Source organism: Erpetoichthys calabaricus, chromosome 13 (genome assembly GCF_900747795.2).
Source record: "Erpetoichthys calabaricus chromosome 13, fErpCal1.3, whole genome shotgun sequence".
Lineage (NCBI taxonomy): Eukaryota > Metazoa > Chordata > Cladistia > Polypteriformes > Polypteridae > Erpetoichthys > Erpetoichthys calabaricus.
In genome coordinates this window covers 91,645,937-91,660,251 of record NC_041406.2, presented here as the reverse complement: position 1 = coordinate 91,660,251, position 14,315 = coordinate 91,645,937, and the positions used below count along the sequence as shown (strand labels likewise).

At 36.2% G+C, this 14,315-nt stretch overlaps 1 protein-coding gene across 1 annotated transcript in view; it reads left to right on the top strand.

Moving 5' to 3' along the window:
• LOC114663486 (phosphatidylserine synthase 1-like) overlaps nt 1-14,079 on the top strand; it is a 38,936-nt gene extending 24,857 nt beyond the window's left edge. The window contains exons 10-13 of the mRNA XM_028817243.2: nt 1,716-1,815; nt 1,966-2,034; nt 4,103-4,166; nt 13,198-14,079. Coding sequence (XP_028673076.1) covers nt 1,716-1,815; nt 1,966-2,034; nt 4,103-4,166; nt 13,198-13,313 — 349 coding nt within the window. The 3' untranslated portion in view covers nt 13,314-14,079. The remainder of the gene's footprint in view (nt 1-1,715; nt 1,816-1,965; nt 2,035-4,102; nt 4,167-13,197) is intronic.
• Nucleotides 14,080-14,315: the final 236 nt, after the last annotated feature.

Genomic DNA, 14,315 nt, shown 5'->3' with positions numbered 1-14,315 from the left:
GGCGGCAGCTCACACCCCCTCCGTCAGGAGCAGGAAGAGAGAGGAAGAGAGAGAGATAGAGACAGATAAAAAAAATCAATACGTGCCCTTTGAGCTTTTAAGTATGCGAAGCTCCGTGCAGCATTTCTTTCAGGAAGCAGCTGCACACAGCCCCCCTGCTCACACCCCCCTACGTCAGCGCAAGAGAGAGAGAGAGAGAAAGTAAGCTGGATAGCTTCTCAGCCATCTGCCAATAGCGTCCCTTGTATGAAATCAACTGGGCAAACCAACTGAGGAAGCATGTACCAGAAATTAAAAGACCCATTGTCCGCAGAAATCCGCGATATATATTTAAATATGCTTACATATAAAATCACAATTTAAATGACCGCTACGCGCTCGTGTTGACTCGGCGACGCCCAGAGCAGAAAGAACGCGCTCCGGCCGCTCCAACCGCGCCATGCGGGGAGTGAGAGAGACGGCAATATCTCACACTCTCTCCCCCCTTAAAGAAATTAAATGGGCGCGAGTGAGACCACTGACCTCCCTCCCTTCTATTAGTTATAGGTTATAGTACATTCGGCTTATCCATGAGTCCGGCTTATCTATGATACGATTTTATTTTAAAAATTCGTATGATTTTTGGTCTCCGGCTAATACATGAGTCCGGCTTATAGACAAGAACTTAGGGTACTTAGCTGCATGTTGTTTTGGGAGGGCTTGTCAGCCATATACAGGCAGACATTTATTAGAGGAACTGTTTTGATTAAAAGCTTCCTTTTAATTAGATGCATATTTTCGATTTAATTGTTACCTCTGTAGTGAAAAGGTGTTTTTTTTTTGTGCCCACTGCCCCCAGTTTGTTTTTTTTTTTTTTCTCTGAAGTATTAATTTGTTTGTCACTTTATAATATATAGATATCTTATTTTTTTTCCATGAAACACTTACATTTTGTTTATGCATCTGTAGTTTATTCACATACATAGTATATATTTCTTTTTACCAATAAAGTCGCACGTGTATTCCTGCTTATTCCCCACTTTATTGTATTAAAGTTTTTTATACAATTTATTTTTCATTGCTATTTATGTAATTTTATACCTTCAGAATTCTCACCAGATACAGAGTTTGAACAGATGAACAACGGACCACTGGAATGTTTTGCTATTTTTACTATGCTATAAGAGACATTTCAGCATTTGAATCTTTTAGTATATATACTATACTTTTACTCTGCAGTATATTAGCTTTTGATATGGCGTGCATTCTCATTTACTGCTGTTACTGCCCTCTTGCTGTGGCTTTCTATGACTGTAAACAAGGCAAAGACATTTGATTTGACATTTATGTTCACAAATAATTTATTCCTATATACTACATTAGGAGCATTTTCATAAGCCTAGAATTGAGGACCGATATTTGTGGATTTGTATGTTTTTTTTCTTTTTGATGATTTACATAACATTCGGTATAAATAAATGTATTGTAGTGCTGAAAATACAGGACATTTGAAGATGAACCTAAATCCACACTTAAGTTTCCATACAGGATAAAATAGTATAGTACAGGAATGTGAAAAGACCAGTAGCAAAGAAAAAAGAAACTCTGGACTTATTTGATTTAATATTGTGTACTTCAGCTTTTATAATCATACATGTTTAACTCTATTTTTAAGAATTTGTATCTTTTATAAAGCAGGTTTTTGTTTAAATAATGGTGTTTTATTTTCCTTTCAGAGCTATTGCTTTCCTGGAAGCCTTGGTTTGCATTAAATTTGGTCAAGACCTCTTTTCCAAAACTCAAATCTTGTATGTAATCCTTTGGCTGCTTTGTGTGGTAAGGTGTATTTTATATTTGTTTTGTTTGTCAAAAGTCATGAAATATAGGGAAAATATTTATTTGTATAAGTGCATAGCATTTTTATTTATAATGGTTTTTTCAGCTTTTATTTTAGTAACACTGTATTTTTTGTTTTTTTTCTTGCAGGCCTTAATTACTTTACTTTGCTTGTATGTGATGGTATGGTATGCAGTGAGATCTGGGCAGAGACAAAAGGTGAATGAGAAAATACTGTGAAAAGTTATGTTCATTAATTAAAAATAAAGGTCCTAAAGAAAAAGATTTAGATGTGAATTAGCATTTTGGGTAACAGAGGATCAACATGCATAACTTTGGTGCCAGTATAGTAGATGTTTTGGTTCTATGTCATTAGTGTCATGACATTAAAAAGACCAGATGTTTCCTTCTTCAATGGAGTATTCTAGTTTGCAGACCCTGTAGGAGATTTACACCTAAATGTCACTGTCCAATTTTTCAGTGTAATACTGTATTTCCAAAACTCTACCTATTGTGTCTTTTGAAGAGACACTTCAAATAAAGAATTCTAAAGATAAGAGTAATTTCACAGTAATGTGAATTTAAACAAGACAAAACACGTTTTAAGTTTGAAAGAAATTTTTCTTACACTCGCAGACAACAAGTGAAAACTGGTTCTCCATGGTACTATATCTTTCAATCACTTCATCGATTAATACAGTCTGAATCATATGATATGCTCTTCTGTCAAAGCTCAGATTTATATCTTCCCACCATTAGTCCCAGCCTGTCACAGAGGAAATTAGGCACTAGTCTTTGTTAGATGACAGTTAGATTTTGCCCTCTACTAGGAATCCGATAACCAACCGTTTATACCTTACTATTGGACATAGCATGGTTTCTCAGTAGACACTCATTCAGTAATCACCCTCTTTGGAATTGTTCAGAATGGATTCCTCCTATGCAAGTGATCACTCTAATACAGGAGCCCCTGTAGCTCCTTCCTTCAATAGACTGTAGTTCATGAAACTCCCCCGGAGGTCAGCTTTCTGATATGCTGAGACCACCACATATGACCCCAGTACTCATAGTATAGTCAGTTGTTTAGATCATGTATCTTGGCTTTTCATAATTACACTTAAACAACTAAACCATTTATTGTGTGTTTTTCTGCTATCTTTTCATTCTTAGTGCAGTGCTTAAGACTACGCATGCTGCACTTAGCTGCTGATGTCACCCGTGGGCATTGGGTTGAATTACCTGCTCATGTCTTCTACTCTCGGCTGGCACTTTGCAATAATTCTTCATGATATATGAAAGAGGGAGCTGTCCATCCATCCTGTATCTAAACGTTCTTAATCTTTTTTTTAGGATCACAGATCCAAGAACTTTATTAGAGTTGCTGTTTAACCTAACATGCACGTACACTGTCCTTCCATCCAGCCATCTTCTATTGTGCTGCCGTTTTTCTAGTTATCCATCCATTTCACAATGTGTTGGCATCTGTGTATTTGGGATGTGGACTGGAAAACACAGTACAAGGAGAAATATCGGTGCAGACCTAAGGAGAATAGGCAGACTCCATGCAGACAATGACTGGGTCACCATTCAAATCTAGTCTTTAGGAGGCAGGAACAACTAACTGGTGTACCTTCTAGTATATATGTGTGTGTGTATGAGCGAGTGAGAGAGAGCACACACACACACAACCAAGTTTCAAAATACTTTCTTTTAAGCAAAAGAGATTTTTTTCAAATTTCTGAAGCCCAGCAGTATAGGTCTAGAATTTACACTTGAGGAGATATTTTTTTAAGAGATTTAACAAACCCTGCAAATGCATCCTGCTCTGTGATGTGGTCCTAGCCAGTTGTGTGACAGTGTGAACCTTTGATGTTATAGGTTTTTCTTGCATTTGTTGTCATAATACTCTTGCTTATAATAATCTTCTTTTACAACTGGACTGCCAGGTTCTGATCACCTCAGTGACTTTTTCCTCTTTGGAAAATGCTCAATGAAAAAATGTGTTTTTCACAAAGCAACACTGGTGGGGAAAAATACTTAACAAGCAGGACCTTTAAAAAGAGTTTTCACTAAGTTTATCTTTTTTTATGAGTTTCCCTGATATTCTTCCAGTAATAGGGAAAGCATTGTGAGATCAATAGAAAATTCTGTACTATCTTGTTTATGCTGGGTTAAGTACTTCTATACATTTCATGTAGTTTCTTCTTGCTTGGGTCTTTCATGCAAAGAGCTTGGACAAATGTGGCAGACATGCATGTTCTGACTGAATGCTGTTTCTGTTTTACAGACCTTTTCTGAATCAGAAGATATCAATTATATTAGTTCATCGTTAAGATCTGAAAACATAAAAGGTAAGGTTATGAGATTTTAAATACTGGCTACTGTATGCAAATAATGTGTGATGCCTTTCCACTTCAAAATGATACTTTAAAACCGATAACATTACTAAATTCTCTTGTTATATGTAATGTAAGGTGCTCCTCGCCTCTCATTATCCTGTTTTTAGAAATTTGCTGACTTGTATTCATTTCTGCATAGCTGCACTCTGTTCCTATATGTTGGGTCCTAGTAAGCAAACTAGTTTTCTGGGTGAGTGATGGGCAGTATGTATAGTGATGGTCTAAGTGTGGGGGAATAAAGCTTGACATAAAAAATATTTTAGCCTGGAAAGATGTTTCTCAGAACAGCATTTTCATCAGCTTCATGATCATCTAGCACCACCACCCTAGAGCAAGTTAGTTTGCTAGTTATTTATTTATAACTCCTATGATTTTTAAAGCATTTTATTCTTCTGCTTCTCTCATTTATGGAAAAATTGAGGACACATGTTTTGAAATGTGTGAAACAAGTGCTTTTGGCCAGATTCCCGCCAGCTGCAAATGTCTTTTCAAAGCTAATGAGTCACAAACTACCAAACTCCGTGTATCATTTAGGACATCTGGGAGTTAGGTTGCTTATATATGTTACAAGGTAAATGTTGCCAGATGAATAGGTGTCATTTGCCTGCTGCCACCTTCTGTCATGCCAAAAAGCTCCAATGCCAAGTGAAGATGCCAAGTTAAAGGTCAGCAACCCCCAGTGTATCTGCCATTCAGCCGCAGGCTTACCCAGTTGAAATACGTTACAATATATTCTTCATGGGAGCATCTAGCCATGTATTTATAATGTGTGAATGTATGCAGCTTTTTAAATTTTTGTTATTACTCATTACTATTTAGAAATTTTTAAGACACGATTTTTGAAAAGAGCATTTTCTCTCTTGTACTGATTTGAATCTCTTTGCTTGCCTTTTTTTCTATTTTACAGCTAATATTCCCCTATAAGTTTTTTTAAATCATTTCTTTTTAAATACTTACTCTTTTATACAGGTGACTCTCGGGTTACAAACAAGTTGTATTCCTTCTGACATTCGTGACCTGATTTTATATAAGTCAGAACTTGCATTAAAAGTGTCAGTTAATGGAATTGTCTGCAAAAATGCATAATACTTTGATTTATGTTTCATGCTTATTGCTTTGCTGTCATTGTATTAGTATTACTGCATTGTAGATCACAAAACACAGATGGTTTAGACTAAAATGAACCATGGGTAGGTATGGAATATATGATGTTTATGCTTAATGATTCTGTAGCTCATAGAACTGAAAAAGTCTTAATGATTTCACAAAAAAATCAATTGCTGACAATTGATTCCTCAGCAAAGACGCTCTGTCTTTGTTGGGGGATTACTAAGAGAGCCATTCTCCTTACCTAGCCACTTTACTCCCCAAGTGGCATAATTAGGATATTGTAAACTGCTTATCTGTAACAGAGCTTTTGGCATTGCTGCCAGTTACATTCGGTGACAGGTACCACAGGAGTGTAGTACTTAGCATGTTAGGAATTAAAGCCAGTTGCAGATTGAGCTCCTCTCCTTCTTACTGTGTCAACTTTATGGCTATACAGGTTGCTAGTTATATTTGGCAGCAAATGCACATGAAAGCACAAAATTATTGAAAATGGTGACAAAGTGCGGATTACTATTCCACACCATTAGTGAAGGCTTCTACATATTCATTCGTATCAAAACTAGTTTTCTTCATTTGGAGGTCAGAAGCAGAAGACGCAAGATTTAAATGAATTGAAATAAAAAATTCTGGGGTTTTATGTGCTGTTCATATTTACAGAATTGCTGTAACCTAAGACCACCTTCACTGCCGGTATATTATTTTATTTGTGAAACCTAATTGCCCATTTCAGTTTTATGTCTTTCCATGGTGTATGTGTGTTTTCTGCTTTTCTCAAAGTTCTGACTAAATCTTTTCAGGTTTCTATTAAAGGAATACCCCATCCAAGAATTATATAATTTATGTCCATTACTTTCCCGCTGTTTGCAGTGATAACAAGGAAACACTTGAAAACTCATGTTTTCATGGAGAACGGATATCACAAAATTCTTTATAGAATGAACTTCAGTGGAGAACCAGCTGGAAGAATGGCAAGCAGTCTACATGCTGTCAAATAAACGAACCACACGCCGTGGCGCAACGTTAGGGGCATCACCTCTGGCGCTGACGTCCGAGGTTCGATTCCCGAGAGGGAGTGCAGTGCAGTGTGTACGCCTGATGAGCCCATAATGAGGGCGAAACACGTGTCGCGTACTCTTTGCATTTATTTGACAGTAAACTATATATCTTGTAGTTTTGCCACATTTTCCAGGTCTTATATAGTCACATGATCCAAGCGCCCTAAATACAATTATTTTTGGCTAAAATATTGTTAAATAAACCACTACCAGAAAATGCTATCTCACAGAAGCAGGATCAAATTGGTTTGAAGTTTTGAATAGAGAACACGCCTCTCCCCGCATTCATTGGTTATTAAGCCACAACTGCATTATTTCTGAGTTTTTCATTGGCAGTGTATGAAGCTGCACTAGTGAGTTGACCTTCGGCTTCTTCAAGCACCACTGATATGCACACATACAAGGTGTACTTTCCACCTGATAATGTGTTGACTTAATTTTTATATCTTATTTCTAATTGTACACCTGTCTTAGACCATACCTGTCTGCCAAATTGATATAATGTGAAACACCATTGTAGTGAATGAGTGAACTAATAATTGACAGGACTCCTGACCAATGAATGAGGAGGGAAATCATCTCCATTTATGTTCTTAAGTGAGTTTTCTAGTTCAACAGTTTGCGAAAATACCTGTATTTGGAACATAAGTATACGACTAATAATTGAGTTATTCAACACAAGTAATTTGAGATTTTTTTCATGGATGTTTTGATACTGTTTTGCTTCTGTTCAGTATGGGTCCTCATTGAAGCCTATATACTGTATGAGGAATGTTTAATGTATAAATAGCTCCATAATTTTCCAAAAGCCATGACTAACATACATACACCCTTTTACCTTTGTGATGGATTTAATCTCCTTTTTCTCCTTCCCATTGTCTTTCAATTATATTAGGTAATGTTTTAGACCTATGACTGTAAAAATATTTAATTCACTGCTTTCCCTTGTTTTCATGCTTTTAGTATTGCCTCTGTTTCATTTACACGGTGAACATCACTTCTGTAAATTCTTTGTATTGTTTATCATTTGGCTTTTGCTTCAAATATTGTTCAGCCAAACTCATGTAATTCTTGATAATAACCTTGTACAAATTCTGAGATCGCATTGTCATCTGTCTTAACACCTCCATTTTTGTCTGGTCTGTATGCAGTATCTTTTTCCATTCCTTTTTTTTTTTTTTTTTTTTAAATAGCTACTGTATATAGATACTTGTGCTCCTTTATCTCTCTCTCTCTCTCTCACCCTCCTTGTACATTTTCTTTTCTTTTGTTTCTTAAAAACCACTTGATATTCTATTGAACTTTTCTTATCTTTCATTGTAAAACCATATTCATCCAAAGAAAAGGCTTTTTTCAGATTGTTCTTTTTTTGTCTTCTCTTCTCCTGTTTTACAGTTTTACCTCTAACAAGCTCCAATAATTTTTTATTGTTTTTAACCTTTCATTGGATGTTCTGAAAGCATCTCCACATTACAAGGAGGGACTGTTTTCCATGTGTCCTTTGGTTGTAAACCTCTGCAACTCTACATTTTTGACTGGGCTTTTTTTGTCTTGATCTGAACAGTGAAAAAAGGCAGCAGAAAACCAAATGGTGTTAATGAAAATACAGTTTGGCTTAATGTTATATATTATCTGTAAGATAATACATAAATTACTGTTCTAAAGATTAGAAATGAAGACAAGATTTTTTTCTGCAGCAAAAATTTCAGTTTGCTTTCATGAAAACTTGCAGTGTGGGAGAAGCCAATGTCTCTAATAAAAGATTTAGGGCCTGATTTGGAACCCTAATAATAATATTAATTAGCACATGCAAGTACAAAGTTCATTGTACTCCTGTACATGTGACAATTATAACCGTATAAACCTATAAATAATAACAAAATTGGTGAGGATAGTTTAGTAACCACGAACATCCAAGTGTATCCTTGGACTAAAGCTCTCATCGTACGCTTGTAAGAAAAGGGAATTAAACCTCTTTAGTCATGAACAAAGAGGACTGCATGAGGACCTAGTGTGTGACTTCAGTTCTCAAAGTAGCAATAAATTAGATCTGGCTGAATTCTATCAATTAATTATGAGTCATGTACTAAAGTAAACTGGTACAGATTACAGGGAGGTGCTTTGAAAAAGGAGAATGGAAAGAGCTGGTTTGTACGATGGGAATTTTAAATGAAGACTCATGACCAGGATGAAATCCAAGATTTGCAGGTGTCACTGGTCAGTAAAAACTTTCAAAAGTTGGTGTACAGTAAGAAACATTTGCTCTCCAAAAATAACATTGTTCTATTTGAAGAATAATTGATTAATGGATGAGAGTGCCACAAGTATTAATAGATATTCCACCAGTGCAAGTGAAGCACTTGCATAAATAAAAATTAACAGAAGTTAATCACATGATTTTTTTTTTTTTTTTAAGGTTTGGTTTTGGTCGTCATTGGTAAAGTGATGCCAGTTTTTATTGAATTGGAGGCTTCACTGCTACCTATAATGAATTCTGACTTCTTGTCACATATACAAAAACCCAAAGTACCTTTATATCCCTATATATTTCTGGAAGTGAATTAGATTTAAATTGCAGTTGTACTTCTTTTGCCACAAATTGCAAGTATAAAAATAAGTTCTACTGTATTTTACCTATAATTATAATACTTTTTTTTTTATCTGTCCATTTAAACAAGACTTTGGATTTAAACAAGAGAAGAAACACTTATTTAGAGCTTAAAGTTCTTGAGTTGTTTTAAATAGCATGTGCTCCAGTAGGGGAAGAAAGTAAAAGATCATTGCAACTACCCCTACCTTTCAATATGTATTCAGACATTTTGCTTGTAACTTTTAATTAGAGCAGACATTGCACTTTAATTTATGTAGCATCTCTACTAAAAGGCTTTTTAGGTTTTTAAAAAACTTTCGGGTATAAAATTACAGATCAAAACGTTACTTTTAAGTCTGATTGAAGCTACCTTTTTACAGGATGTACAACTGGAGAAATTATTTTTATACTCCAAATTCCCATTATTCCTACTATTTATCTGTATCAGTTCCATAGTATACAGTTTCCCAAGGTCAGTCACTAGGAAAAGCAAGAATTTATCTATGGTAGGGATGTTTTACATATGGGCAATTATATGTAGCATGTACAAGAGTAACGCACACTAATATTAGCCCCTGGTTTACAAAAGATGAATACTGTATACAGAAAAGTACTTGGTTAGTTACATACTTCTCATATATCTGATAACCATCAGCGCTATAACTGTGGCCTTAGAAAATTACAACTAGTTAGAGAAAAAAAATGCAAGAGAGATTTATATTTATCACTTCACCTTCGCTCTGCTTTGGAAGGTCACTCAGCCTTTCCCTAGTTCACCATGCCTTTTATAACTTCTGAGAGGAAAGGAGCATGCCCTAACCCCCTTAACTGGTTCCCCACAATCCAGAGTAGAGCTTGAGTCATCTTGTAGTGAGCTGCCCAGCCATTCACAGAAAATGTGACCACCAATCCTGCAGTCTCAATCTTTTAGTTACTATCCAGAACTTATGATCATAGGTGAGGATGGGAATGTATTCTGACTGACATATTGAAAGTTCATCAGAGGACTTATTCCCTTTTTGACTACCATATTCTGGTATGAAACTGCTACCACTGCTCAGATTTGTGAGTCAATGTCACATTTACTTTTGCCTTTATGTGTGAAATTCCCTGCTATACGTGAAGTCCTTCACTTGGGGCAGCTGCCCTTGCATTATCCGAAGAAAAATTGCAAGTTTTTTCTAGGTGAGGAACATGAATCAGATGTGGAAGTGCAGATTCTTATTTCCACCACATCACACTCGGCTATGAACCATTTCTGTGTATGGTGGAGAACATAGGTTATAGTCTAGAGCAGGGCTATTCAATTACAAATTCAGTTGGGCCAGAGTTTCAAACCAAGAAATTAATCCGGGCCAGACATTTTCAACAGCTGGTGAGGAGCAGGTAATGACAAATTTTAAACCAACACAAATGAAAGCATTGAAAAACAAAGTGTGTTGATTGTTTCCATTTTAAATTAAAACAAAGTGTGTTGATTGTTTCCATTTTAAATTTGGTCACATTTGACACAGGCACATCAAAAATTGCATAAAAAACAAGAAAACTATAATTGAACAGAATTTGAGGTCGTAGAAATACCACTTTTGAAATAAAAAAAATAAACATTTTTAGTCATATCTGACCTAGGCACATCTCAGATTGCATAAAATCAAAAAAGTGCACAGTATTAGCAATAACATTTGTTTCCCTTTTGAAATAAAAAAAATGTTTCGGTCATCTATGACCCAGGCGCATCACAAAGTGCATTTAACAGAATAAAAAAAAAAACAGTCAATGCTATCAAAGCTATCAGTGCACAAAGCCATAACAATTCATAACAGTGACTAACACACATGAATGCAATGTCTACTGCACACTGAGGGAACATGGGTTTATTTTAAATCAACCGCATGTGTTATTAGCGGTGCCTTTTTTCTAAATAAAAAGGTGGTGGTTCACATATGTTGAGTTTGGATCAGGTTTGAAGTACTGTGAAGGTATATTTAGGCTGAGAGTCCTAGCACTGCATGTTTTGTTTATGTGGAGGAAAAATACCAAATATTTAAAACTTGATATTGACAGATCGTCAAGTACAGTGGAACCTCGGGTCATGAACGTCTTTGAACACGTACAAATCGGGTTACGACCGAAAAGTTCGCCAAACTTTTTTGCATCTGTTCACGACCACACACTCGGGTGACGAACAAGCCAGTTTCCCTTCCAGTTCATACGCACCGATGATTTCCGCACGTGTTCAGTCTCTCCCTGTACATTTGCTGTGAACTCGTTGTGCTCTATGTCGTTTCCCTTCTGGTTCGTACGCGCCGGTGATTTACGCACATGTTCAGTCTCTCCCTGTACCTGTACAAGTACATTGTTCTTGGTCAGACGTGCAACGCACAGAGGGAATTTATCTCAAAACTGTAATCTCCTCTCCACCCAGTTCCTCCTCACTTCCTTCATGCCAGAACTCGACTCATGCAAGGTTAGTTTTTGTATAAATTACGGATTTTTCAAATGTTCATTTTTTACCCTGTGCTTAAAACTCATTAAATAAAAGTGTTTACAGCGATCGGTTTGTAAGGCTATTAGCGTCAACTCCTGCAGTGTTACGTTCTTGGTTGTTTATGGTTGTTTTTTTAATAAAGTTCAGATTTGTTCAAATGTTCCTTTTTTTCCCCTGTGCTTAAAACTCATTATAAAAAAAAAAAAAAAAAAGTGTTTACAGTGATCGGTTTGTAAGGCTATTAGCGTGAACTCTTGCAATGTTAGTTTTCTCTGTTCAAGGTTTTTTCAGTGCTATTCAATGTTTTTACATTTAGTTTATTATTACACTGTGCATTCTATGGTATAATTAACTATTTTTGTGCTTAAAAATCTTTAAAAGAAATATATATATATATATATATATATTTTTTACATTCAGCTCGTATGGCCCGGAACGGATTAATTGTATTTACATACAATCCTATGAGGGGAAATTGCTTCGGGTCACGACCAAATCATGTTGCGACCAGAGTTTTGGAACGAATTACGGTCGTGAACCCGAGGTTCCACTGTATAATAATAAATCTTTGTTTATATAGCGCTTTACTCACTACACAAAGCACTTTGCAAACTCCACACAAAGAGGACCCTGGACACAAACCCATGATCATCTTATTGTGAGGCAGCAGCACTACTATTGCAGCTCCAGTGTAAGTGTACAGTACTACATAATATTGTGCTTGATAGTTTAAAATTACAAACACAGAATGTCTGAAATAGAAGAATTATCAACCACAGGTTAATAGTGAGCTCTACATTCTACAAAAAAGTTATGTAGTCCTGCAAAGCAATCCGTGCCTAATTTGATTGAGTTTTAAAGAAAATTCCAATTTCTCTGTACATTTTCATCAAGTGCACTCTTCCTAATTCATTCTTTGCTTTGAGCATCAATGGCTGATCGTCACCCTCGTAACAACCATGAATCCGCAAGATCAAAGCATGCGAGTAGAGGGCAAACCACTCACATGAAGAGAAGTGTGGAAACAGTGCTTGTCAGTAACGAGGCTCACATTGGAGTAAAAATTAGATACATTTGCAAAACCCCATGTTTGCATGCCGCCATTTGAATAGGCCGGGTCTAAAGAAACCAAAATGATTCAATCTACAAATGCAGCAATAAAGATACCACCATTAGGTTCCCAAATACGATACTTTCTTAAGCCTTTCTTGACATCCTGTCTGTTAAAAATCATAAACGGGATAAGAGATGACAATCATTCTTGATAGAGTCCAACATCCACAATTAACAGAATCCATTAAAGCCAAGTATGTGAGTGCCACTCACTATGCAAATTTATTATTTTAATAGTTGATCCTTCTCTTTAAATATAGGGACTAAATGAAACACAACAACAGCTCCATGTTTACAAAGCGTAAATGGAGTGACCAATATTTGTGTTAGATCAGTGTGTTCCACACCCTGAACTCCGCGTTGCTTATCCAGGAGCTGCAGTACACCTATCAAACAGTGCCTCCATTTCAGTACTCCAGCATAGACTTTCCTATGCAGGCTGAGGAGTGGAGCAATAAATAATATGGAATGTGACCTGGAAAGAGGGGCCGCACTGTTTTTTGTTTTTTAATTTTCTTTATGTTTGAGCACTTCTAAGTATATTATTGTTATGCAAGTAGTAGGGAAGGGGTGTAGCTGGGTAGTATATGGTCTTAATTAATGTGGTGTTATTCTAATTTCTTGAAGGAGGACGCAGAGACATTCCAACAACATATCACAACACAGACCACAGCAGTACATCAAGACGAAAGAAGGGCAGTGCAAGATCAAAAGTTTCCAATGGCATCAGTGGGAAGAAGTAAGAGGATACTGTGCGCAGAGATGCCAGACCACCTTCTTGCCATACAGCCGGCAAGGCATTTGGATACCGGTGAAAGCAAGGAGAAGAATACGCTGGCAGCAGTGGAGTAGATATTAAGGGCTGGTGGCATTGATTGGTTCGTCACAGCTGCCTCATTTGGGAGGTCTCTGGCTTGGGTGCTTGCTTTACTGCAGTCCACATTATTGGTTCTCAAAGCCCATGTTTAGCAAAATGAAAATTATTTTTATTCTTTACCCTTTTCATTTAATTCCTGCTCTGTTTTATATATGGTATACTTTTCCACTGCTTACAAAATGGGTTTGCTGTATGTGCTGCATGGCTTTGCCTGATGGGCTACCAAATGCTGAACTTGCAAAATTTGCAAGTACATTTTTTTTTTTTTTTTAAATCCGCATTCCATTTGAGTCCATTTTAAAGTTCAGCATAAAAAATGGCAATATGTTTGCTTTGCCAGTAGCTGGATTTTTTATTATCAAAATCATTTCTAATTATCACAGAAATGAAGAAGAAAAAAACAATTCCCAATGAAGATGGGAACAAAATGTTTAAGAACCTGTGACGATTGATTTTTCGAAGGACTTCAGATCATTAATATGTTGAAATTTTCATAGAGTATGAACAGAATCAAATTTTTCAATCAAACGTACCTTCTTTGTGGAGACACTAAATAACTGTTCCTTCATTTCAGTGTGGATGTGTGATGGAAAACATTTGTCCACAGTAAATGTTCCATCTGATTTCTTTAAGGCTAAAAGGTCTGGAATTTTAATGCAAATTTTGGGCATTTAGATCTGAAAAGCAGTTTTGATTTAAGAATCAGAGAAATTAATTGTTGTGCAATTTTTTTTGTTTGTAATTATTTGGTAGAATGGAGTTGAAATCTCTTGTAGGGCTAATTAGAGTGTCAAGTGCAGGGCAATTCACATCATCTTAGTTGGTAGTTCCAAGTGGTGCACACTCTTCAGTGAAGTAGAAAGTTTCA